This window comes from Biomphalaria glabrata, chromosome 1, assembly GCF_947242115.1.
Source record: "Biomphalaria glabrata chromosome 1, xgBioGlab47.1, whole genome shotgun sequence".
In the NCBI taxonomy this organism is placed as follows: domain Eukaryota; kingdom Metazoa; phylum Mollusca; class Gastropoda; family Planorbidae; genus Biomphalaria; species Biomphalaria glabrata.
In genome coordinates, this window is record NC_074711.1 from 63,632,415 (window position 1) to 63,659,603 (window position 27,189).

At 37.1% G+C, this 27,189-nt stretch overlaps 1 protein-coding gene across 4 annotated transcripts in view; it reads left to right on the forward strand.

The window, feature by feature from the left end:
* LOC106074765 (uncharacterized) overlaps window positions 1-27,189 on the forward strand; it is a 113,469-nt gene that overhangs the window by 57,191 nt on the left and 29,089 nt on the right. For all 4 annotated transcript variants that reach the window (XM_056007415.1, XM_056007428.1, XM_056007420.1 and 1 more), the window contains exons 5-6: window positions 515-578; window positions 14,241-14,343. In XM_056007415.1, the coding sequence (XP_055863390.1) occupies window positions 515-578; window positions 14,241-14,343 (167 nt within the window). The remainder of the gene's footprint in view (window positions 1-514; window positions 579-14,240; window positions 14,344-27,189) is intronic.

The window sequence follows — 27,189 nt, forward strand, 5'->3', positions numbered from 1 at the left end:
AGTTAGCAGGCAGTACCAAGGCACAAGAAAGCAAGCAAAATAGAGTGTGAAGATTAAATAGAGATTAAAAGGCTGGGCATTGCAGGGCTTATTGTTTAAATTACTGAAGCTACTTAAATAGTGTAGTGAAGTGTAATCTCTTAACTTTAACTAAGATCTAACTGAAAGGAAGGGGAGGGGAGTTTTGTACTGAACTTACATAAAGAGTGTAACGCATAAAGCAATGTCTGCTGGAAGGAGACACCAATTCTAATTCAGTCACAAAATAAATAGCAAAGTGAATAATGTGTTTCCTTTCCACGCTTAGAACGTGATAATTACACTAGAAACTGCACAGACTAACAAACTAGGAAAGAGTCCTAGAATTGATGCAGAGCAGCGCTAGTAATGTGTTTCGATCCGAGCAGATACACCTGTACGCCCATCTCTGATTTCAATGTCAAAAGCTATAATAGTTTTATGATATTGTGGATAAAGGAGATCAAAATTTTTGTTGATGTTTTATTTTTACCAGGTATAGTGGGAGTAATACCAGATGTACCGGCAAAAGTTCAGAATATAAAGTGTGTGTTTCGCAGGTGAGTAATTTTAAAACTATTTTCTTTCTTTTCAAGCTGTTTTCTCTCTCTCTCTCTCTGTCTGTCTGTCTCTCTCTCTCTGTCTAACTCTCTCAGTCTCTTTATCTCTTTCTCTGTCTCTCTCTGTCAGTCTCTCGGTATCTCTCTCTCTCTGTTCCTCTATTCTTTCTCACAGTCTCTTTCTGTCTGTCTCTCTCTAGGATTGTATTGTGAGGTTGTCACTTCTGTTGAGAAAGGTGATAAGATGATGTTATTTGTAGTCACGAGTTCTAAATATTAAAACCATTATCAACATAATGAATAGAATAATAAAATCCGGCCTCTTTATAAAAAGGATAATTTATTCAAACAAGAAGGACACAGTCTAGGTCATCAGATCTAGAAAAACACATCTTGTCCTAGGTCCTAGGCATTACTGCAATGGGTCTTCTTGTGCGTTAATCTGTCTCAAAACTAATTCCGTCTTTAATGTACCGTCGCGTCACTAAGGAAATCCCCGAATAGCTCCCGATGTCTACGCCTCTATCAAGTCATTAGAATGCCTAATGTTTGTAAAAGTCTTATCTGTCTAAAATCTTCCTCTCTTAAAAACAAGCAGTTCTAAGTTAACGCATACAGTATATGCTTATGGTAACATCTCACGGCAATACATATACGACAACATTGTGCTACATCTCAATCTTAGTTTAATCTTCCAGCATAATCATTTTAATCATACGGTGACATCTTAGAGCATAATCTAACATCACCATCTAGCAGAAATCTTACAACACAATCTTACAGTACAATCTCTAACAACACAATCTTACAGTACAATCTCTACCAACACATCCCACAGCCTACTTGGATCGGTTGGCCCAATCACTGTGGACATGTCAACTTCCAGACCGTTTTATCACCTTCTAAATCAGGTGCTGCCGTTGTCATGTCGTGAAGATTATGTCCCTTATCTTGGGTTTCACTTCCTTCTTTCCTCCAGACGTCGTAGTTGGGTTATTTTATACCTCGTGTCTAGGTTTTTTTTTTCTTTTGAAAGTAGTTATGTGTTTTCTTTCTTTATCATAATAAGTTGGAGTTGACACGATTCTGAATTTCGCACGAAACTTGTTATTCCCTTTAGGGCGAGTAGTCGTGTAAAACACACACACACTTTTGAGTAATTGTACAGTCGATGTTGTCTTCTTTCATTTAAACCTTGTTTTGGGAAGGATCGCAAGTGTTCAACTTTTTCTCAAATTCCCGCCAACTTGGAAATAGAAGATTGTCATTATTATGAGTATTTCTTCTAAACACACAAAGTTTTCTATCCTATGCCTGTAAACCAGGGTTTCCCTAACCTTTTGCCTTAACATATCACTTCGCACCATGTAACGGAACACTTTGATTATTTTTTTGAGAGAGATTAATTCATTTAATTATTCCAGTACCTCGCGGAACAATAGGGTTCCGCGGAAAACAGTTTGAGAAACACTGTTGTAAAGAATACAACAGATGTCATGTTCTTATGCAGTGAAGGAGGTTTTAGCTCATTACATTGTTGTTTTTGGACTGATAGCAGAAGCTAGACCTCTTTGATTCCATTTAGTGTTTTTTTTTGCCGCTACTACATAATGTCTTTCTTTACCACTATGTCTCTGGCCTGTCTCTCTTTCTTTACCACTATGTCTCTGGCCTTTCTTTCTTTACCACTATGTCTCTGGCCTGTCTCTCTTTCTTTACCACTATTTCTCTGGCCTTTCTTTCTTTACCACTATGTCTCTGGCCTGTCTCTCTTTCTTTACCACTATGTCTCTGGCCTTTCTTTCTTTCTTTACCACTATGTCTCTGGCCTGTCTCTCTTTCTTTACCACTATGTCTCTGGCCTGTCTCTCTTTCTTTACCACTATTTCTCTGGCCTTTCTTTCTTTACCACTATGTCTCTGGCCTTTCTTTCTTTACCACTATGTCTCTGGCCTTTCTTTCTTTACCACTATGTCTCTGGCCTGTCTCTCTTTCTTTACCACTATGTCTCTGGCCTTTCTTTCTTTCTTTACCACTATGTCTCTGGCCTGTCTCTCTTTCTTTACCACTATGTCTCTGGCCTGTCTCTCTTTCTTTACCACTATGTCTCTGGCCTGTCTCTCTTTCTTTACCACTATGTCTCTGGCCTTTCTTTCTTTCTTTACCACTATTTCTCTGGCCTTTCTTTCTTTACCACTATGTCTCTGGCCTTTCTTTCTTTACCACTATGTCTCTGGCCTTTCTTTCTTTACCACTATGCCTCTGGCCTTTCTTTCTTTCTTTACCACTATTTCTCTGGCCTTTCTTTCTTTACCACTATGTCTCTGGCCTGTCTCTCTTTCTTTACCACTATGTCTCTGGCCTTTCTTTCTTTCTTTACCACTATGTCTCTGGCCTGTCTCTCTTTCTTTACCAATATGTCTCTGGCCTGTCTCTCTTTCTTTACCACTATGTCTCTGGCCTGTCTCTCTTTCTTTACCACTATGTCTCTGGCCTTTCTTTCTTTACCACTATGTCTCTGGCCTTTCTTTCTTTCTTTACCACTATTTCTCTGGTCTTTCTTTCTTTACCACTATGTCTCTGGCCTGTCTCTCTTTCTTTACCACTATTTCTCTGGCCTGTCTCTCTTTCTTTACCACTATGTCTCTGGCCTGTCTCTCTTTCTTTACCACTATGTCTCTGGCCTGTCTCTCTTTCTTTACCACTATGTCTATGGCCTGTCTCTCTTTCTTTACCACTATGTCTTTGGCCTGTCTCTCTTTCTTTACCACTATGTCTCTGGTCTGTCTCTCTTTCTTTACCACTATGTCTCTGGCCTGTCTCTCTTTCTTTACCACTATTTCTCTGGCCTTTCTTTCTTTACCACTATTTCTCTGGCCTTTCTTTCTTTACCACTATGTCTCTGGCCTTTCTTTCTTTCTTTACCACTATTTCTCTGGCCTTTCTTTCTTTACCACTATGTCTCTGGCCTTTCTTTCTTTCTTTACCACTATTTCTCTGGCCTTTCTTTCTTTACCACTATGTCTCTGGCCTTTCTTTCTTTCTTTACCACTATGTCTCTGGCCTTTCTTTCTTTACCACTATGTCTCTGGCCTTTCTTTCTTTCTTTACCACTATTTCTCTGGCCTTTCTTTCTTTACCACTATGTCTCTGGCCTGTCTCTCTTTCTTTACCACTATGTCTCTGGCCTTTCTTTCTTTACCACTATGTCTCTGGCCTTTCTTTCTTTACCACTATTTCTCTGGCCTTTCTTTCTTTACCACTATGTCTCTGGCCTCTCTCTCTTTCTTTACCACTATTTCTCTGGCCTGTCTCTCTTTATTTACCACTATGTCTCTGGCCTGTCTCTCTTTCTTTACCACTATGTCTCTGGCCTGTCTCTCTTTCTTTACCACTATGTCTATGGCCTGTCTCTCTTTCTTTACCACTATGTCTATGGCCTGTCTCTCTTTCTTTACCACTATGTCTCTGGCCTGTCTCTCTTTCTTTACCACTATGTCTCTGGCCTGTCTTTCTTTCTTTACCACTATTTCTCTGGCCTTTCTTTCTTTACCACTATGTCTCTGGCCTTTCTTTCTTTCTTTACCACTATGTCTCTGGCCTGTCTCTCTTTCTTTACCACTATTTCTCTGGCCTTTCTTTCTTTACCACTATGTCTCTGGCCTGTCTCTCTTTCTTTACCACTATGTCTCTGGCCTTTCTTTCTTTACCACTATTTCTCTGGCCTTTCTTTCTTTCTTTACCACTATGTCTCTGGCCTTTCTTTCTTTCTTTACCACTATGTCTCTGGCCTGTCTCTCTTTCTTTACCACTATTTCTCTGGCCTTTCTTTCTTTACCACTATGTCTCTGGCCTGTCTCTCTTTCTTTACCACTATGTCTCTGGCCTTTCTTTCTTTACCACTATTTCTCTGGCCTTTCTTTCTTTCTTTACCACTATGTCTCTGGCCTGTCTCTCTTTCTTTACCACTATGTCTCTGGCCTTTCTTTCTTTACCACTATGTCTCTGGCCTTTCTTTCTTTACCACTATGTCTCTGGCCTTTCTCTCTTTCTTTACCACTATTTCTCTGGCCTTTCTTTCTTTACCACTATGTCTCTGGCCTTTCTTTCTTTCTTTACCACTATGTCTCTGGCCTGTCTCTCTTTCTTTACCACTATTTCTCTGGCCTGTATTTCTTTCTTTACCACTATGTCTCTGGCCTGTCTCTCTTTCTTTACCACTATGTCTCTGGCCTTTCTTTCTTTCTTTACCACTATGTCTCTGGCCTTTCTTTCTTTACCACTATTTCTCTGGCCTTTCTTTCTTTCTTTACCACTATGTCTCTGGCCTGTCTCTCTTTCTTTACCACTATGTCTCTGGCCTGTCTCTCTTTCTTTACCACTATGTCTCTGGCCTTTATATCTTTCTTTACCACTATGTCTCTGGCCTGTCTCTCTTTCTTTACCACTATGTCTCTGGCCTGTCTCTCTTTCTTTCTTTCTTTACCACTATGTCTCTGGCCGTTCTTTCTTTACCACTATGTCTCTGGCCTTTCTTTCTTTACCACTATGTCTCTGGCCTTTCTTTCTTTCTTTACCACTATGTCTCTGGCCTGTCTCTCTTTCTTTACCACTATTTCTCTGGCCTGTATTTCTTTCTTTACCACTATGTCTCTGGCCTGTCTCTCTTTCTTTACCACTATGTCTCTGGCCTTTCTTTCTTTCTTTACCACTATGTCTCTGGCCTTTCTTTCTTTACCACTATTTCTCTGGCCTTTCTTTCTTTCTTTACCACTATGTCTCTGGCCTGTCTCTCTTTCTTTACCACTATGTCTCTGGCCTGTCTCTCTTTCTTTACCACTATTTCTCTGGCCTGTCTTTCTTTCTTTACCACTATGTCTCTGGCCTTTCTTTCTTTCTTTACCACTATTTCTCTGGCCTGTATTTCTTTCTTTACCACTATGTCTCTGGCCTGTCTCTCTTTCTTTACCACTATGTCTCTGGCCTTTCTTTCTTTCTTTACCACTATGTCTCTGGCCTTTCTTTCTTTACCACTATTTCTCTGGCCTTTCTTTCTTTCTTTACCACTATGTCTCTGGCCTGTCTCTCTTTCTTTACCACTATGTCTCTGGCCTGTCTCTCTTTCTTTACCACTATGTCTCTGGCCTTTATATCTTTCTTTACCACTATGTCTCTGGCCTGTCTCTCTTTCTTTACCACTATGTCTCTGGCCTGTCTCTCTTTCTTTACCACTATGTCTCTGGCCTGTCTCTCTTTCTTTACCACTATGTCTCTGGCCTGTCTCTCTTTCTTTACCACTATGTCTCTGGCCTGTCTCTCTTTCTTTACCACTATGTCTCTGGCCTTTCTTTCTTTCTTTACCACTATGTCTCTGGCCTTTCTTTCTTTACCACTATTTCTCTGGCCTTTCTTTCTTTCTTTACCACTATGTCTATGGCCTGTCTCTCTTTCTTTACCACTATGTCTCTGGCCTTTCTTTCTTTCTTTACCACTATATCTCTGGCCTGTCTCTCTTTCTTTACCACTATGTCTCTGGCCTGTCTCTCTTTCTTTACCACTATGCCTATGTCTTATAAACTTTCTTTCTTTCTCTCTTTCTTTCTCTACCTTCTATCTCTCTCTGTTACTCTCTTTGTCTTCATCTATCTATGATTTCTATATAGCTTAAGCTTTTCTCTTTCTTTCTTTCCTTACTTGTACGTCTGTATCTTTACCTTTCTCTCTCTCTCTCTTTCTCCCCTTTCTCTCCCCCTCTCTCTGTCCCTCTTTCCCCTCTATCTCTCTCTTTCTCTGCCATAATTCACTCCCAGACGTTTCTAATACCTGTGAGACTAGTTACACCTCCACTACCCTCTCCCCCACACGAGATATTTCTTTCCTAGCTCCAAGGGATCATTTCAGACATCTTCTGAATCCCCACGCGACAAATCTAGGGATGAAGAAATTTAGGGATACATTCTCTAGGGATAGATTCTCTAGGGATAAATTCTCTAATGATATCGAAAAGAAAATCTCGTCTCTTCAAAAAACAAAACTAGCGGCTGGGATGAAAACGCAAAACATCTTTCTCTTCTCTTTCTATTGTAGACAAACTAGATGAAGATCTATCTTTCTCTTCTCTTTCTATTGTAGACAAACTAGATGAAGATCTATCTTTCTCTTCTCTTTCTATTGTAGACAAACTAGATGAAGATCTATCTTTCTCTTCTCTTTCTATTGTAGACAAACTAGATGAAGATCTATCTTTCTCTTCTCTTTCTATTGTAGACAAACTAGATGAAGATCTATCTTTCTCTTCTCTTTCTATTGTAGACAAACTAGATGAAGATCTATCTTTCTCTTCTCTTTCTATTGTAGACAAACTAGATGAAGATCTATCTTTCTCTTCTCTTTCTATTGTAGACAAACTAGATGAAGATCTATCTTTCTCTTCTCTTTCTATTGTAGACAAACTAGATGAAGATCTATCTTTCTCTTCTCTTTCTATTGTAGACAAACTAGATGAAGATCTATCCGTCGTACAACGGATGACATGGGTGACGAGATGCACCACTTTCCGTTCGTTTTCGAGCTGATGTTTCTCTGTTAGTTTCTACACCAAGAGGGCACATCCTTGAACTTTGAACTCTTTAACCCAGCACGAGATTTGACTCTTGGGGGTGCATTTTTTTTTTAGATCATTGCACTCACGTATAAGGAAACTTGAGTTGAAAAAGTCTAAATAATTTTTTTCTAATTTTTAGCGCCCCAGAAAGGGGAAAAGACGCTATTAGTTTTGTGTGATCTGTCTGTCCGTCTGTCCCGTTTAGATCTCAGAAACTAGATGAGAAAATGAAAATCGGACATCATAATATTTTAGATCATTCAAAGTTCTGATGCAACGGCTAGTTTTTTTCTTTTCTGAAAGCGAAAAATCTAATTTTTAAAATCAATTATGCAAGCAGTTTTTTTCATAAAAATACAGTATTTTTACAACTAGTCACGATTAATACCATTACACATTGGAGGCTTTTGAGTAAGAGTCATTACCTATTTACACATTTATGATGATGGTTTTTAGATTTTTGGTCAAAAAATATTTTTTTTACAATTGTATTTATAAGTTATTTAAGTTTTGTCATACTAAACACTACATTTACACAAAAAAAATGTTTTTTTTAAGAGAAAAATCTATTTACTATGCAAAAAAAGTAGTTTTTTTTTTATATTATCGCGTGAACTGCCGAATGTCCATACCATCGCGGAACACAAAACTAAAGGAATTTCTTTTATTGTTTTTTTTTTGCGGAAATGTTTTTTTTTTCTTGAGGCTTTGAATAAGAGATTGACCCTTTACAAAACAATTAGATCAATTAGATACTCATTATAAGACATCAGTTAGGCCAGGTTCACATCTAACGTCACATTTACTTTCACCTATTCCTTGGTCTGTTGGACCTTTGGGGCACCACACAGGATCTGTCAACTTTCTTTCTCCATTCTTCTCTGTCATTTGCCTTTGATAGAATTTTATTATAATATTCTGTCTGAAAATATTGATACCTGCCTTTTTACCTGCCTGGGTGGACCACTTCGGGGGCCGATTTTTGAGGTTGTGTTTCCATACAAACTGTTTTTGTAATCTTGTTTGTGTGTGTGTGTGCATAACTAACAACATTTATAAATTTCTGTTTCTAATGATAAACACCAAAAGTATAGATCTACATATTTTCATTTTATTACCTCAACTGAATGAAGGGAGAGAGCAGACGGTAGAGTCCATTTTTAATATTGACATGTGAAATATAAATTCAATTATAAATCTCATAATGCCTATCTAGCCCAATGCTGCTTACTTAATTTGACGAGAAGGTCAAGATTTTACTTTCTCCCAGAATCAAACTTTGACCTGGTATGACGGAATGCACCTTTTGAAAGCGGAAGTTGAGAAAGTGTACGCTCAAGAGGCTGCAAGAGAAAGGGGAAAATGTGAAAGGTCGAAGGTTAATATGTGTATACAACGAAGCAGTGATATATGTACTTGATTATATACTCTCCTAAGTTGATATATTCCACAGGGAGATTGGCAATGCAGAATGTATATAAGAAAGAAAAACAAACTTGGTCAATGCTGGTATTAGGTTATAGAAGACGACACGAATAATAAGGCTTGTCTTGGAGTCCGAAGATTAATTAGGAATGCAGCTGCTACCTACATAGTTTGCCAAACCTTGTAGGCAAAAGTTGTACGAACATGAACATTTCTTTCTAACAACGCAGGGGGTCTTTTGGGCACCAGTGTTCATTCGTTCAGAACTTCACAGTCCAGTCGTTTACATGGCCTAAAAGTATTGGCTATTATTGACTTGGAAGAAAGTGTTTGCTGTGTAACTTCTCAAATGGTTACGTTGAGACATTAATCTTGCAATTCATTAAGTCTTTAGTACGAAGCATCAAGTGATACAAAATCTCTACCTTATAGGGTAAAACATGCACTTTGTAACAAAGTAAAAAAAGGCACATTTTTTTTCGAAAGAAATTTAAAAACATTGCGTTAGTATTCTAAAGAAGCGTTTCTGTTAAGCCGACGAACTTTCAGCTCACTAAATAAGATTGCCTTTGGCAAATGTTCGTCCCCCTTACGGGGACTGTGACTGTGACAGCGTGACTGTCGGACTTTAAGAAGCTCATGCCGGGGGTTTACCGAGGTTTATAGTTAAACCAAAAGAGGCGGCAGCGTACTTAAATTCGTTGACCGCGAGCTAAATAGCATGTTCAGTGTGAGCAAGTGAGGCGTAGAGAAGCTGTGTTATGACAATATATGTAGGCCTACAAGCAAATGTTTTTATTTGAAAAATGAATTTAAGTCGATTAGCTATTTTGATAGCTCCATTCATACTATTTTTACATTCACGCATTCCGCATTCGCTTTACTTATAAAATTGAGTTATGATTTTTTTCTCATTTATATAAATAGACCATAAGAAGTCCCTTTATACAAAGGAAATGGGATACACATTTGAAGAAAATCCGCTGCCGAGGACAGACCCAGACGGCGAAAAGAAAATCTTAATCGACCACCAGCAGGTCAATGGTTATGCTTGCCCTGGATGTGGCAAAATATGTAGATCACAGCTGGGCTGCGTAGATATAGGAAATACTGCATTTCTTATTAATCTTCGGACTCGAACACAAGCCTTATTATTATTATTATTATTTTGCTGGTGAATTATTACCATGTGTTCATGCTTCGATGTCTACTGTCCCGTACCGCTTGTTCAATGATGTCATTGATGCACGAGCACTTTTCATCACCAAACCATAATCACCACTTGACATATTGAGGAAGCTGGCTTCATATGGTTATGATGATCCATTCGAATACTGCAAACTCAGGCCACTTCCATTGCGTCATGTGAGAGATCATTCTCAAAGCTCAAGTTAATAAAAAAAAAACTAACTCAAGAGCACAATGACGCAAGAAAGGTTTAGCATGGCTTTAATGTCATTGAAGTCACAAATACTAGAAAGTATCGATGTAGATGTTGTTATAGATGTCTTTGCTGCACAGAATGCACGACTTGAAGCGATATCAATTCAGAGTTGTCACTTGTGCATTATTTCGCCGATAAAGAACAGTATTATTCATTAAAAGAGTCTTAATGATTATTTCTTGTTAATGTTACTGATATAGCCTACTGTACCAATTTGAATGTAGGGTTATATATTTCTTAAATATATTATCTCATGCATGGGCGAAGCCAGGATTTTTAATAGGGGGCGGGGGTTTGGAGGGATTTTATATATGTGTGTGTGTGTGTGTGAAACCCCCCCCCCCCCGTCGTAATTTAGTTACTAATTTTTTGCTTTGAATTTGATAATTTTAGGTGAGATTTTAATACTAAACCACCACTTGCCCCAGCGCAACCAAGGGGGTTTTGAGTTTAAACCCCCTTACGAAATTTACGATAAAACCCCGTCTTCAGTATAAGACTATCCAAACATCAGTCACCAGATTCTATGAGCGTAGGCAAGAGACTTACTTTGTGTTGAACTGAATTGACTTTTTAGTTGACTAGTTAGTTAGTCATTCAGATATATAGATTTCATTAATTAAAGAAGAGAGATATCGGTATTATATGTACATTTGCACACTAGCGCGTCAATAATAAGCTCTTTAATGAATAAGGCCTACATGCTGAAATACCCGAAGTCTGTTCAAGATAAGTATTTTCTAGTCCTCTAGCCATACTTTAACAGTATGTTTTATACTTACACTTACTTTTTATGCTTATACGGCCAAATTAGAGTTTTCCTAGTGTGGTCAACAAGCTAGAAATTCTGTTCCCAACGATATACATTAAATGTCTGGGAATATAGTTGGAGCCTTCTTAGAGAAGCGTCTCCATCCATGAGGCTCTAGGTTTTGCCCACTCCGAATGTGTGACTTGAGGTATTGGAACAACTCTGGCCACCTTGTATTTCAATGAAATAATCATTTTCACTAAGAGTTATTGTTCATTTTAGCACTTTTACAAATAGTAAACTTCTTTTTATACATAACTATTTTAACTTACAAGACACACAATTTTAGTTATTTATAGATGCTCTTTATTAGAATTTTTAATATCTTGCATATGGTTTCCCTTCTAGTAAAAAAAAAAAAAGGCAAAAAATACTATCTAAATTCTATTACCAAAATCAAAGCTTATATTAAGTGTAATTGTTTTAATTAGTTTGTAATAGAACTAGACTAACAATTATAAATTTGTGCCATTACAAATATTTTGACCAATTGTTTTTGTTTATTGCTATTTCATACTTTTAGTATTCAAATAGCACTACGATTCTATCTGTCTGGACCCGTGGAAACAATGGTGGTGGGGGAGAGAGAAAGGAGGGGGGTATCTTGATGAATGTTACCGTGATCGCTTTATAAATACATTTTATAAACATTTGAAATATATTTATATCATTCTCTACACCAAGCATAAAGTGGACTAATTCAACCAATATCATGATATCTGTACCTATATCACATCACGATATATCTGTCAAGTACAATTTCTTTCTCTTGTTCGATACCAAACAAGATAATTAATTACCAATTGTTAATTAACTGTTTTTTTCCAATTGATTCTTGTTTTGTCAGATATAAGAAATAATGTAAAAAAATCTAGGTCGCCACACAGACTTTGCCTGATCGTATGAAATACTGCACATATTCTTAATGTGTGTCATCGAAGACAATGCCAATATATATATATAGTTCTACTAGCAAAGAAATGGATAAATGTTGATGTCCAGACTGTTTCACGAGACCCACTTTTGGTACGTGTTGAACTTGTCACGTGATCTGAGCTTAGTTCCAGGCTGAAACTATCCACAACAAACAAACAAGCATTTTAAATTGAGATGCTGCTTTAGTAAGCTTATTTTTTTAAAAAGCACATTGCCAAGTGCATGGATGCAACTGAAAGAGAAATTCTGTTTGACCGAATTCGGTACGAAATGCGATATTCTTCTGATGCGCATGAATTCTGCAAGACATTTGGGAATGATGATTGGCTTGAGAGGTTCTCAAGTTAAGGTCATAAAGGTCATAACCTACAGTTGACGCTCAGTTTAGGAATGTTCAATGTTCACGGAGGTGACGGTTATATCCCCTGAAACTGAATCAGCTTCTGCACTAAATGGGGAGCTGAGGGTATTGAAAACTGATTCTTTACATCTTAAAATTTGCTTTTATATTCCACCATCCAGGAATCCAAATAAATTTTGAACTTTGAATCATTGCAATAAACATAGTTCAACGTTCAATAAAGGAAAATAACAAAAACCTATTTGCAATTGGTTTGCCTGCAGAACTGGGAAAGCTTTTGAAAGTATAGCGATGTACATTTAGAAAAACATGAAGTCTGTCTTCCACTTTTCATTAGGATTATTAGTAAAGTCACAGTCAATGTCCTTCAAGGGACATAACAATTTCTTCCTTGGGATTCCATATGCTTCTCAATACCTTGCCTATGCCTAGTCAGCGGATACTGCTGTGAACCCCAAACATCGGAATGTTTTGTTTCCAAATTTGCAAGTACCTTTCGGTACTGCCTGTAGTTAAGACCCATAGCTCTGATAAGTTTGATCACTGAGATATTTAGGTTAATAATATGTTTGATATTTCATGCAGCTTTGTGCAAACTTTCCCGTTTATAGTTAAACTAGTCGACCGGCGGTGAAGCATACGCCGCTATTTTGCAGGGCCGGCCTTAGGCCACTGCAACCTATGCGTCCTCAGTGTGCCCCGTACTTTCATAGGACTTGCGCTAATTCTAGGTGTATAAATTATTAAATTAAACCATTTTATAACTTATAACAGATTCCCGCGGCCTCCTGATTTACCATGAGCTCCTGGAAATCTCCTAAAATTGCTAAATATACGAAAAAGTCATGGACATATCCGGGAACTATTAAAATCTTTTGAAAACTAATACTAATCTCCTGAAATAGATAGACAAAAATTGTCATTTTCGGGTGTCATTCAATATGGAAAACGCAAATCCTAAGCGCGATTAAAAAAAACGGCATTATGTAATTCTGGAATCTAGTGAAAGAAGCTTCTCGCGCCTCAAACTAATAAAAAATTACTTGAGGTCAACAAGTCTCAAAGATAGATTGAAACATTTGGTAATTCTTGCTATTGAACGTGATCTATGTAGGAAATAAAATTTTTATGATATACACTATGACATCGCTACACGCAAGGCTCGTAAAGTAGTTCTGTACGTAGTAAAGAATGAATAAAATGCAAAGACGAATTTATTTTCTATTACAAACTCTTAATTTTCACTTACTATCCGCTTCCCTACCCAAAGTTGGTCACAATGGTTAAGTCCGGCGCTACTATTTAGTGTTTGTAAAATGTTTTACATGTTTCGGATGTTCCTTCAGAGTTGAAGATAGTTTACTTCCGAGTCCAAATCTCCCACAGGACGAAGGGGGTGGGAGCGGGCAGGGTTTGAACCCTGGACTATCGATAAATCCAAACGAAAGTCCAGCGCGCAAACCGCACGACCAGGCAGCCATCCGTAGTGACCTGTGAATACTTGTTCTCCCCCCCCCCTCTTGTTTTTTCGTGGGGTGACTATCCGCAGAAATAAGAGAGCGATCTTTCCCTTACTTCTTCTTCTCGTCCTAACTCTTGAGCGACGAAGAGAATTATATATATTGATACTGTGGGCACACTTGATTTCTGTAGGTGTCCGTGGACCGCATAAAACACTCCGGCGGGCCGCATGTGGAGCGTGGGCGTAATTTGCCCACCCCTGGTCTGTGCCTTTCTATTTCTTTTAGGACTTGTTTCTATTGTATAAGTGAATAGTATTGTTCATAAATTTGTTTTAAGTTAAATGTATATTTGATAATTATAAGTGAACACCCAGTACACTTAGATTTGGCATAAAGTCTGTTAAATTTGGTATAAAGTCTGTTAGATTTGGTATAAAGTCTGTTAAATTTGGTATAAAGTCTGTTAGATTTGGTATAAAGTCTGTTAGATTTGGCATCAAGTCAGTTAGATTTGGGCTTGGACATTGTTTTCCCTTGCCAATAACATACTGTCACTGACATGCAGCATGCTTACGATATATCTATCAGTGAAAAGAGATGTATTGTTTATGTTCCCAGGTTTGTTCCTCTGACCATGTTTCATCACGAGAAACAGCTTGTTCCCTGAACGACCAGAAGAAGTTCTCTGGACGACAATATTCCTGGGAACCCTTCACCCATCGTAAGTTTTTCCTTTTCTTTTTCCAGTTTGGATACATTACGTCACGTGTTTCATTCAACGTTCTAGCTTCCAGCGGTTCTAGGACTAGAATTCAGTGTACCCATTCTTTTTGCTGAAGTTTCTATTTTAAACAATATGTATACATTATCTATATACTGATTTTAAGTTCCATTGTAGACATCTATGTGGATTGCCAGTAGTCTCTGTTGCTGTTGGCTTTGAAGTTAAATTATAATTAACATTTTTCTAAACATAAGCTTGTTTATTTTGTGGGCTAGGAAAGTTAGTGGATGGACTTCAAGGATGAAATGACACATAGAGGATGAATTTATAGGATAAAAATATAGGATGAACTTGAAGATTTAAAAGAGGTAGAATTCGGAGATGAAATTATAAAACAAGTTAGTAGGTTCTATTTTAGGGACAAGTTAGAGAATGAATTTGATGGATGACTATTGAGAATGAATTTGAAGGATAAAAATAGAGAATCATTTTGGAGGATTAAGTTAGATGATAAATTCGGAAGATGAAATTAGAGGATAAATATTTTTTAAAAATTAATTTAGATGGTAAATTCGGAGTTTAAAATTTGAGGGCAATGATAGAGGAAGTTTTAAACAATGAATCTCAAAGAACAAATAGAACTCTTGATACATAAAAATAAATCATATCTTTTTTAGAACAAATGTTCTGATGTTGTCTTGTATCTAAACTTGAGAACCTAGTTCATTCACACATACGCGTGAATTCTTTGTGTGAACGCGTGGAAAAAAAAATCCAGTTTGCACATCTTTCTATGTTTTAACTTGCTTTTTTTTTTTAACTTAGAATCTGTGAAGATTGTGAAAGGATAAAAAAAAAACAAGGCTATCATCTTATCAATGGGAAAACCCTTTGAACGGGAGCACTCCAGGTTTCTGCTTATCAACTTGGCTGAGTACACACACAAAATAAGCACTAACCCACTCTCTTCCCTCCCCTCCCATCCCATTACCCTCAGCTGTAAACAAGGATTTCCCTCATCGAACTGCGTGCAGACATGTTCTCACGTCACCAGAAGGCAAAGATAGCCTAATGTCTAGATTGGAATTAAGTCATTTTCCTCTTAGATGTTACGTCACCGATCAAGAAAAATTAACTCTCTTTTCTAATGAACAGCATGGATCAGTTCCCCTTATGTTTACATTGGAGACGGTACATTTTACTATGAAGGACTCAGCCTTGAAAAAAAAAAAGTTATAATTCTTCAGAAACCATTATACATTAAGGCGTTCAGATATCTGCATTTCCTTTAAAGCTTGGCGTAGTTTATGAGTCAAGATTAATATTTCATAAGCTTATTAGGTTTAAAACATTAGATATCTAAAAAAATTATTAAAAGCTTATTAATCAGTTTACTTTTTGAAAGAAATGAGTCTACTACATGACCATGACACTTCCGAAGATGTTAATGGGACTAATCTCAGTCACATTTTTTCGCAACTTTTAAAAAATTAATTTAAATTTAAGACTGCAAACTTCTTGCGAGTCAAAGAAAATGGTTAGAAAACCTGTAGATTAGCATCGATCTTCTTTCATCTACTGTCATGCTCAGCCTTATTCAGCCGGCGGGCCATTTAAATTTCCGACACTCGTGTTGAGGGCCACATCAACAAAAAGGTAAAAAAAAAAAGGAAATGGACAATAAATCATGTTTATGAGAAACCCGTGAATCTAGTACTTAACATTAATTCATGAAAGGTTGATCTAAAACCAACTTTTAACTATCTAGCCACATAGATGACGTAACAACTCGGAGTTTGGCTGCACAAAGCTGTTGAACGTTATGTTCTTTAGAAAGAGTAACTCTTTTTTAATTTAAAAAATATGTTGGCTTATTATTGTTACTAAGCCACTTACCTTAACGTAGGGGAGGATTTTTTTTTTTTATTTTTGTGGAGAGGGGATTTTCTACGTGTAATGCCGACATGTCGGCGGGGTGGACGGAATCACGTCGCGGGCATGGTGTGGCCCGCGGGCCGTGGCATCACTGATCTACGTCATAAACATTTGGTGTCAAATTGAGTTTTGAGACTTGTTGAAGTGACTTTATCTGTGCCATCATTGTGTTGTATACAATTGGTTGCTTATAATTTGTTAACCCGAGTGTGTGTGTGTTTGAAACAGAGAGCAAGTCATTGTAAGAGAGAGGGGGAGAGAGAGAGAGAGAGCGAGGAGAGAGAAGGAGAGAAAGAGGAAAGAGAGAGAGAGAAGGAGAGAGAGAGGGAGAGAGAGAGATTTAGAATGAACTGAAAGTCTCTCGAAATCTCCTTTGATAACCGAAGAGGCAGGAATCTATTTTTGAAACAAGTTCAGACAGATATGACCAGATTATTAACTGTCTCTAGCCACCAAGAGTTTAACCTCTAAGAACTCATCTCTTGGCAGTGGGTTCACTATGCAGTGAGTTCCATTGGCAGTAGGTTTAATGACGCAATCGTCCCCCTTACCCAACATAATCGGGGGCGACATAATCTAAAATAGATTGAACTGTAAATAATTAGTATTTATTATTAACATAAGTAAAGAATTTGTATAAAAAATTATGTGATTTCTCTACTACAATTCGCCCTCCCCCTTAGAAGGGGGGTCGGTCTAGAGGGCAGGGGGAGATCGTCCTTATCACTCCCCGCCCCTGGATCCGCCAGTGCTCTACCCCACACCCATTAGCTGCCTAGGGGGGATTCTAATAAAGAGTCTCAATTCATTATAATGCGGTCTCCTTTACTTGCATAGAACACCGTCCCAAAACTATAAAATCCGCCACGGCTTCGGGAAAAATAGTTTGCCTCCGAAAAGCATCAACATAGGTCAACATATCAAGGGAAACCGAGAGCAGCATACTGAGACCAGCTAGTAGTCAGCTAACAATAAAAGTATCTTTATCTTCAATCGAATTTTTTTTCCCTTTATAACTACTGATTACTATTTACTACTAGCTACTTGCTTTTCAGAGACTCGTGTTGGTAACAGTTGTCAATTAAAACACATCTCGCTGTTAAGCTCAAACTGTTTGAAACTGATGAACATGTTTGTACACTTTCTACACGGTTCACTTTGGATGTTGTTCACACGTTGGTTTCACTCTCGGAAATGACACTATACTTAATGGACAAAGTTTCTTACAAAAACCTCATAATCAAACTAGTTAAAACGATTTCTTTCGCAAAATGTATTTGTAGTTTTTGTTTTTCTTAAACTAAGACGCTGTACTTATTCATGAACCCTCTGCACAAAGCTTCCATCTTGTGGCTTCCAACAAAGGTGCGATGCGTGACATTTAAATTACTGGGAAAGGGGGGGGGGGAGAAGCTATAAACTATAAAAAACAAACATAAACCATTACGACCAAATGGAACAGAAAATTAATGATCGTAAAGATAGAGTAGTCCTGGTGAGTTGTTGATTGTGGGGAGGGGTTGGTGGTGGTTTGGGGGGGGGGGACACTCAGAGGTTCTAAAGATAAGACACTGAAGAGATATTAGTATAAATCTACTATATGCATAAATAATGCACTTTAACAAAAAAAAAAAAGGTGTATGCATTACGCAGCTATGTAATAATAGATTATATGATACGTCTGTTTACCAATAGATGTTGAACAAAAAATAAACGTCATACAGTAAGTATTTTATCTTAGTATGTTTGAAAATGTAGTCAAACCTAGTCACTATTTTCTTCCGGACCCTGACTAGAAATACACCATTTCTTTGACACACCCAAACATGTATATATCACGTGTTCATCCACGATTTGTCAAATTGTCACGCAAAACTCCTTTGCGGTTAGGGCCTACATAATGGAGGTGTTTGGGGCTGTGGAAACCAACTGTGTGAGTGTTTACTCCGGGCAACGATTCAACGTGGGAAGATGTGGGAGTCAGGGAGAAAGAGGAATGAAAACAGTCTCCTCACTAAACATTTTGGCGGGAGAACAATGTGAGAAACGTTGTCTCGGAGCATAAATTCATTTCCTGTTTGTATCTTCAAAAGACTTTTTTTTCATTTGTATAAATCTGAGCTAATAGAATTAGACGAGGAAATGGTTATATTTTAAACAAAAGATCAAACTCACTGAGGGTGTTGGATATCTACTGAATTTGAAATAACTTAAAATTCATTTTTTCGAGATAATTGAATAGTAAATAATCAAGGAATGAATTTCGAGCTAATAGAGTACACAAAAAAAACTAAATGATAAATTTTTCTGGCGCTTACAAACCTAGATCTATGTTTTTGTATATCCATTATGTTGTAAAAACATAGATATATCTAGATTTATTTTTATGTTTATTATGAGTCTCGACCAAAACAAGTTACTTTAGTCATCCAAGTAATGATTAACAGAATGGCATGTGACTTTTGCTAGAAGACCTTTTCTTCTTTTTTTTTTTTTTTAGTAATTGTCCAAAGAGTTCAGTCTGAGAAAATAGCAAGAAAATAAACACATTGGCATCAATCCAGCATGTGAATCTATTATACCCGTAAACTAGTTGCTAAGGTCCAGTATTTTTGTCTTTGTTTGCTAAATCTAAATGCGTTTGTCTCGATCAATTTCTTTTATGTCATTTTAAACTTGACTGTTGGGTTTTCCGTTTTATAATAAATAAGTCAATAGAATAAAAAAAAATGAAAGCAGCTTTCTTTCTAAAGATTTTAATACAATTCAAAAATACACGCAGACATACACACACACACATACACACAGGCATGCACACACACATACACACAGACATACACACAAACACACAGACAGACACACATACACACAGACATGCACATACACACAGAAATGCACACACACATACACAGACATGCACACACATATACACACAGACATGCACACACACACATACACACAGACATGCACACACACATACACACAGACAAGCACATACACATACACACAGACATACACACACATATACACAGACATGCACACAGACACACAGACATACACACACACATACACACAGACATACACACACATATACACATACATGCACACAGACAAGCACACACACACATACACACAGACATACACACACACACACATACACAGACATGCACACAGACACACAGACAAACATACACACAGAGATACACACACACATATACACAGACAAGCACACACACATACACACAGACACACACATATATATATACACAGACACACACACATATATATACACAGACATGCACAGAGACACACAGACAATCCCACACACAGACATACACACACATATATACACAGACTCACAGACAAGCACACACACATATACACAGACATACACACACATATACACATACACACAGACATACACACACATATACACATACACACAGACATACACACATACACACAGACATACACACACACACATATACACAGACATGCACATCTTTGTTTTATTTTATTGTGCTGTAACGTATGAAAGAAATATCTTCATTATTACCGACATAAAGAAATAACAAGATTACAAAGACAGTTTGTGTGGAAACACAAACTCAAAATCGGCCCCCGAAGTGTCCACCTAGGCAGGCTTCAATATTTTCAGAAAGAACATCCAATTGAAATTATATTAAAGACAAATGAGAGATAAGAATTAATAAAGAAGGTTGACAGATCTTGTGTAGTGCCCCAACGGTACAGCAGATCAAAGGATAGGTGCAAGGGAATTCAAAGTTAGATGTGAAGCTGACCTAACTAGTTCCCCTTTCAGACCTTGTGATCTAAGAGGCCTACGGTTAACGAGGTTGTCATGTAGCCAGCACAACGACCAACCGCCTTTACTTTTCCCCAACTAATATCAGGTACCCATTGGAGCTGGGTGGACTCAGAGGCGCCTAAAGATTCCGAAGTTGAAAATCCCAGTTTTCACCAGGATTCGAACCCGGGGCCCCCGGTTCGGAAGCCAAGCGCTGTACCTCTCAGATACCGCGCCTCTCCTGGCCTAACTAAAGTCTTATATAATTGTTTTGAAAAGGCTCAATCTCTTATTCGAATGCTAAAAAAGAAAAAAGAAAACATTTTCGCAATAAAAACAAAAGTGCACGAAAATGGCGTTTACAAGATTACTATTCGTGTTAATTTAGGTCTAACTTATAATGCATGCTAATTAGCTTTTTCTCTTTAAAAAACTGCTTGCATAACTGATTTTTCGCTTTCAGAAAAAAAAGTAGCCATTGCATCAGAATTTTGAATGGTCTAAAATATTGTGATGTCGGATTTTTAATATCTTTTCTAGTTTACGAGATCTAAACGGGACGGACGGACAGACGGACAGACATTTCGCACAAAACTAATAGCGTCTTTTCCCCTTTCGGGGGCCGCTAAAAAAAAGATATAAGGGGATGTTAAGTTCTCTCTTTAAAGATAGCCCTGGTCAGTGTCTTTAAGCTCTCTCTTTAAAGATAGCCCTGGTCAGTGTCTTTAAGCTCTCCCTTTAAAGATATCCCTGGTCAGTGTCTTTAAGCTCTCCCTTTAAAGATAGCCCTGGTCAGTGTATTTAAGCTCTCTTTTTTAAAGATAGCCCTGTCAGTGTCTTTAAGCTCTCCCTTTAAAGATAGCCCTGGTCAGTGTATTTAAGCTCTCCCTTTTAAAGATAGCCCTGGCCAGTGTCTTTAAGCTCTCCCTTTAAAGATAGCCCTGGTCAGTGTCTTTAAGCTCTCCCTTTAAAGATAGCCCTGATCAGTTTCTTTAAGCTCTCCCTTTAAAGATAGCTCTGGTCAGTTTCTTTAAGCTCTCCCTTTAAAGATAGCCCTGGTCAGTGTCTTTAAGCTCTCCCTTTAAAGATAGCTCTGGTCAGTGTCTTTAAGCTCTCCCTTTAAAGATAGCTCTGGTCAGTGTCTTTAAGCTCTCCCTTTAAAGATAGCCCTGGCCAGTGTCTTTAAGCTCTCCCTTTAAAGATAGCCCTGGTCAGTGTCTTTAAGCTCTCCCTTTAAAGATAGCTCTGGTCAGTGTCTTTAAGCTCTCCCTTTAAAGATAGCCCCGGTCAGTGTCTTTTACTCTACTATACACAAATCTAAGCGTTGCACTTGTACCAGCAACATAATTAGTTAATGGCTTACAGGGCTATAAAATATTGTAATATACTGATGGTTTGTGTAGCAAATGTTCACTCATGTAAAGGTGTTCTATATAGTCCAGTTTCCTAACAGAGATGTATCTCCAAGTAACCAATCTCGGCACTCGTGTAGAGGTATGGCTTGTAGTCCAGCCACTTAATTTACATATTTTCCCAAGTAAACAAATTCATACCCGGGTACCCCTTGTATAGGTGTGGCTTGAAGTCCTGCCCCATAATTAAGATTTTCTACGAAGTAAACAAACTCGTTTCCCTCAGTGTCACCATGCTGGCATTACGTCCATCTTGTCTTAATGTGGTCACATGCCTATCTATGATTTGAATATTATGGACTAGACAAATACAAAGGGGTGGGAGCTGTTCATCTTCACCTCTGGAGATATACCCGCACAGCTAGACAGACGCCTGGTCAACGTAACGTAGTTAACTAGCCCTCTCAAGGGTTAAGACAAAGTAAATTAAATGTGCCAACAGTTGTAGTTATGTATATGATGCGCATTTATAAAGATATGCTTCATTTCTATTAATATAAACACGCCTTGTCTTTGCACTAAAATTGTTTGGTGTTTATTCATATATTATTAAGTGCATTATTTTATTTTAAATATAAACTTTGATATAAACTTTAATACATAGCAAACATAAATGAAATTATGTCTACTTTATACATATTGTCCTGCAGTGATATTTGACCGGATAGTAAAAAATGGCCGAATATTCGTCCGGAGCCAGAGCTACTATCCAGTGCACCCCTATTACAAATATATGATATGTGGGTGGTTTTGAGTTTAACCCTCCTCCTGTTTCAAAACCTTAAGTCACCAAACAGTTCCATGATCGTAGCAATGAGGAGTTTTGAGGCTCAATCCTCTTCCCTTAAAACCACCAACCAACCAAAAAAAAAAAAAATCCTGGCTACGCCCATACGCAGAAATCAACATCTTTGTTAAAGAAATATTTTAATGAAAATATTTCAAATGTGTATCTGGATGAAAAAAAAATGTCCTTAGCATCAGACTGTTTTAAATTATTGTAATCCACAATGACAGACCAAAAACACAAACACATTTTTATGTTTAGAGACCACCAACTAGCAAACTGTACCTGAAGAAACGGTGAAAACCAAGAGAAAACAAAGATTATATTATAATCTTTGTTTTCAAATAGTTCCGAGCGTGTAGTAGAGATCTAGATCCCAGAGAAACATCCTTAAAGACGGCGCACTTCAAAATAAGCTCGCTCAAAAATTCCTCTCCAATTTAGTTCTACATTCTCTTCATATCAAGTGAGCTCTGTTGAACTGAGTGAAATGTTTATAGAATTGTTAAGTTATTTTTTGTAATGGGCTTACTGGGATGGGCGTTACACCCGAAGCTAATCGCACCGGATGACACCTCTCTAGTAACGCTTCTGCCTACAAGAATGTTCTATAAGTTTGTAGATCTTGTTAATGGCCAGTTTCTGATTGGTTAGTTCAAAACATGTTTTGGCAATGTCAAAATATTCCTAGAAAATCTAGTCACACACTGGACACAGTGAGTCTACATCTTAAGTTCTCCTCTCAGACCTTGCGATCTATACGGCAGATGATATAAAGGTCATCTGTTTCTGTGGCCCACGGTTAACAAGGATGTCGTGTTTTGCCAGCACAACGACCAGCTGCCTTTACTTTTCCCCAACTAATGTTAGCTACCCATGAGAGCAGGGTAGACTCAGAGGCTACATCATAGATTCTTTGAAATCAAAACATTGAGTAAAAAAAAGTAAGCACAATATAAAAACACTTTAGACTTTAGAAAGTATATTTACAACCAAAAAGAAAGATCTGAATTTACAAAGAAATTAGGAGATAATTTACTTACAGACTTATAAAGTATAAGTTCAAATGTACGGCCCAGTTTCATTTCCAAATATCTACCATCTACATCTGGGCAATCTGTGTGATCTTGGGGTAGGGGGAGGCATGACTGCCGATAATGTGTAACATTCCCTGCTGGTAAGGGAGGCAAATCTTATAATCTTTGTTTTGACAGATGAGAACACATGCTTCTATAAGATTTGAAAATATATTTTTCTATTAGTCTTAAAAATATTCTACAAAAGTTGATCGCATTGGAAGATTTAAAAGATGAAAAAAAAAAAAAGCAAAATACTTTTTAAAATACTGTTTTAACCAAGGTTATTCCTTTATTATGAAGTTGATGAATGTTTAGAAAGAGCGAATTTTGTACTCTAAATAACAAATACGAATTTTATGCACACAAAGAACAATATTTACTCCGCCCTAATTCCCACCCCCTCATCCACAAAAATATCCTGGTTAAGCGAATGTATAAATCTACTCAGAGTATATCAAATTCTTATAAGTCCGGTCTTCTCTCTGGTCTTTCGAGAGTCTGGTCAGTTTGGAGGCATGTGTTGTGTACGAAGTCCAGGTCTTCCAGATGTAGTGTTAGAGTCCATTGTATACCGTTTTTCTTGTCTGAGCAAACCTTTATGTTTAGAAATAAATCTGCAAAAGGATTTGACGTACACAGAAACCAATTCTGAAATATAGTGCTAAAATGCTGTTTACGGTCGAATTCCCATTATAGATATGAAAGAAACTGAAACTAATTTGTCTTTTTGGAAATATCTATAATGCTTTGGAATTTAAAAAAAATTCAAACTATGTTTAATTTGTGTACGTATGTACAGCAGCTGCTTATGGCGTCCACAGAGCGTGCTATTGAAATACATGTCTGATTGGTTGTTTATGATATTACTGTTTGCTGTTGATCTTACTGTTTGCTTTGAAGATTTTCTATTGTTTATTTTTTAAAGGTCATGTTGCCCTAATAGACAGGGATACAGTAGCTGTTTGTTTTAAAACATGGACAACATTGTGTATATACTTCAAAAACACTGTTAACATATTAGACGTAATATTTATTAGGCCATTAAAACAATATTGTCATTGAAGTTAATTCATATTTTAATTCTAAATCTAGCTACCATTTATAGAATACACAAACTGCATACAGATGCAAAATATACATTGGAAAATAAGACCGTACACTCTAAAAAATAGACCCTTTCCTTCAATAGTTGTAGCTTGTACCACGAGCTTGATGGCATTCTCGACACAGATTTGAGAAGATAACATTGTTCTAAAGCTGCCACGATGACTCCAGGATGTGGTCAACGTCAGGAAGAACTTTCTCTGAATCCCAACCGAGTTATCTTCACATGTTACACACTCGCTACTCTTCCATTATGACGACAAGCGTGACGCGCAAAGTGAAAAAAACAATTCTTCTTACAACACTGGGAACTCCGCCTTTAGACTCATTTCTATTTGATATAGAAGAAAAAAACATTGTAGTGGAAAAACCCTTTTCAATTTAGATTTGAAATCAACGAACATTTCAGCAAAACTTTTGACTAGGTTTTTGTGACGGTATTAGTGCGAAACTTCTTCGACACCAAATGTTGCAATAACTTTAGGCAGGTTACAAGGTCAAATGGTACACTCTCCCCTGATCAACTTGAAGTCACTGCTTCGATATTTCAAACACAAAAGATGGAGCAGTTAATTCTAGATATAAAAGTACAGTTCATTTTAAAGTTTGGATTTATATTATAATAATTTATTATGAAAATAAAATATTACACTACATAGTAGGATTATTTTGATTATACTAAGCTATCTAAACTGGGATTTTTAGACAGTTGCTGAGAAAAGAATAATTGATCTATTAGATTTGTAATTTACATCAATTTGTTATCAATATGCTAATCCATATTTACATTATGAATTTACGATTCAAAATAAATTCTGATGAGGGGTCAAACTCTATTAAAACGCTTGTCGACTGCATTGGAAGCTTTGTTCATAGTGATTAAGGGAGTCAACCAGGGACAGACCGGGTGTTAAAGTCGGCCCTGGCAGTACCATATGGTCAGGACCCACGAGTGCCATATGTTAATAATAGCTATCCATGTAAACATGTAAAGTTTGTAAAGGCAGCGACAGCTCATGCATTCACTTGTTTATATAACCTTTTGTATTTTAAATAGAGCTAGGCTGGTAGACCGTATGTCTGATAACCCAATATTGTCTAACAGTCCTGTAAAGTCTGAAATAATACATAAGAAATTGTAACGCAAGCAACAATCATTGCGCTCAAGGGGCCCATATAAATAGAAAAGTATAAAATCTTCAGTGTATTAAGGGGCCCAATTGGGTACCAGGGTCCGTGGAAGGATACAATTGATTTGAAGGTCCCTGAACAGCGCCAGGGGTCTGCGTTAGGTTTAATATTTTAAAAAAGTCTTGTGTGACGCTGTTTTGAGGCAGTTCATCTCAATTCTGTATTTCTCAACACGTTGGTAAGTGTTCAAGCAAGGTGACGATGGACTGCGTGTTTCTTAGAACATTTCTTTATTGATTGCTATAAGTCCGGAAAGCCGTACACTATTAGTGAACACTTTATTTTATCAGCTGTAACTGAGGTTATACGCGCTGTTTTGCATAAACTAGCCTTTGACATTATACATAGATTTCAACTTAATTCAACACAACACAACAAAATGCTTGATGAAGTGGCAAAGTACGTGAATTTGCTTAATGAGAGTACAGTACAAAGAAGGGTTGATGGAATGGCAAAGTACGTAGACATTGCTTAATGAGAGTACAGTACAAAGAAGGGTTGATGGAATGGCAAAGTACGTAGAAAATACTTTATGAGAATACTTAAAAACACCTGAATTTCCTGTTCCGCTTGACGAATCAAACTGGAAACGTTTTACTTTTAGCTCATGTCGTATATAAGTATATCAGATAAAATACTATTTTTAACAGAAGAAGCATTTTGCTTTTGCTTTTTGCTAAATGTTTAATTAGAAACAAGTGTTTCAATGTAAAAGCAATGTCCTTACCTAGTATCATTTCTGTTGCTACCATCGGTATTCCGGCAATGTTAGAAAGATACCGAGGCTTTCTCACATCCTTAAAACAAGCTGTACCGAATGTATATTCAGTACAATGTATCATTCATCAAATTCCTTTCGTTTAGTGCTATTTCATTGACCGCTTCTACAGATCACTAGTTTCAATCATTAGAGCAGTCAATACAAATCCAAGGGAATGCCTTCAATAAGAATATTCGCTCAACTTTGGTCAATGACGAAGATTGTAATCTTTAATACTTGACACGGAAGTACGTTGGTTATCTAAGAGTGCATGTTTAAATCGGTTCTATGATCTTTTAGAATCAGTATTGGAATTTCTGGATAGTAAAGACAATGATGTAATTAACTAAAAAAAAATGACATAACTTATATGATTGATTTATTTGCCAAATTTAAAGAAACTAATTTCAAACATCAAGGTGACCAATTAGACTATATTTCAGGAAAAGTAAAAGTTATATCTGCGTTGGTTGCAAACGTTTGACTGTATAATCACGAAAAGTAAAAGTTATATCTGCGTTGGTTGCAAACGTTTGACTGTATAATCACGAAAAGTAAAAGTTATATCTGCGTTGGTTGCAAACGTTTGACTGTATAATCACGAAAAGTAAAAGTTATATCTGCGTTGGTTGCAAACGTTTGACTGTATAATCACGAAAAGTAAAAGTTATATCTGCGTTGGTTGCAAACGTTTGACTGTATAATCACGAAAAGTAAAAGTTATATCTGCGTTGGTTGCAAACGTTTGACTGTATAATCACGAAAAG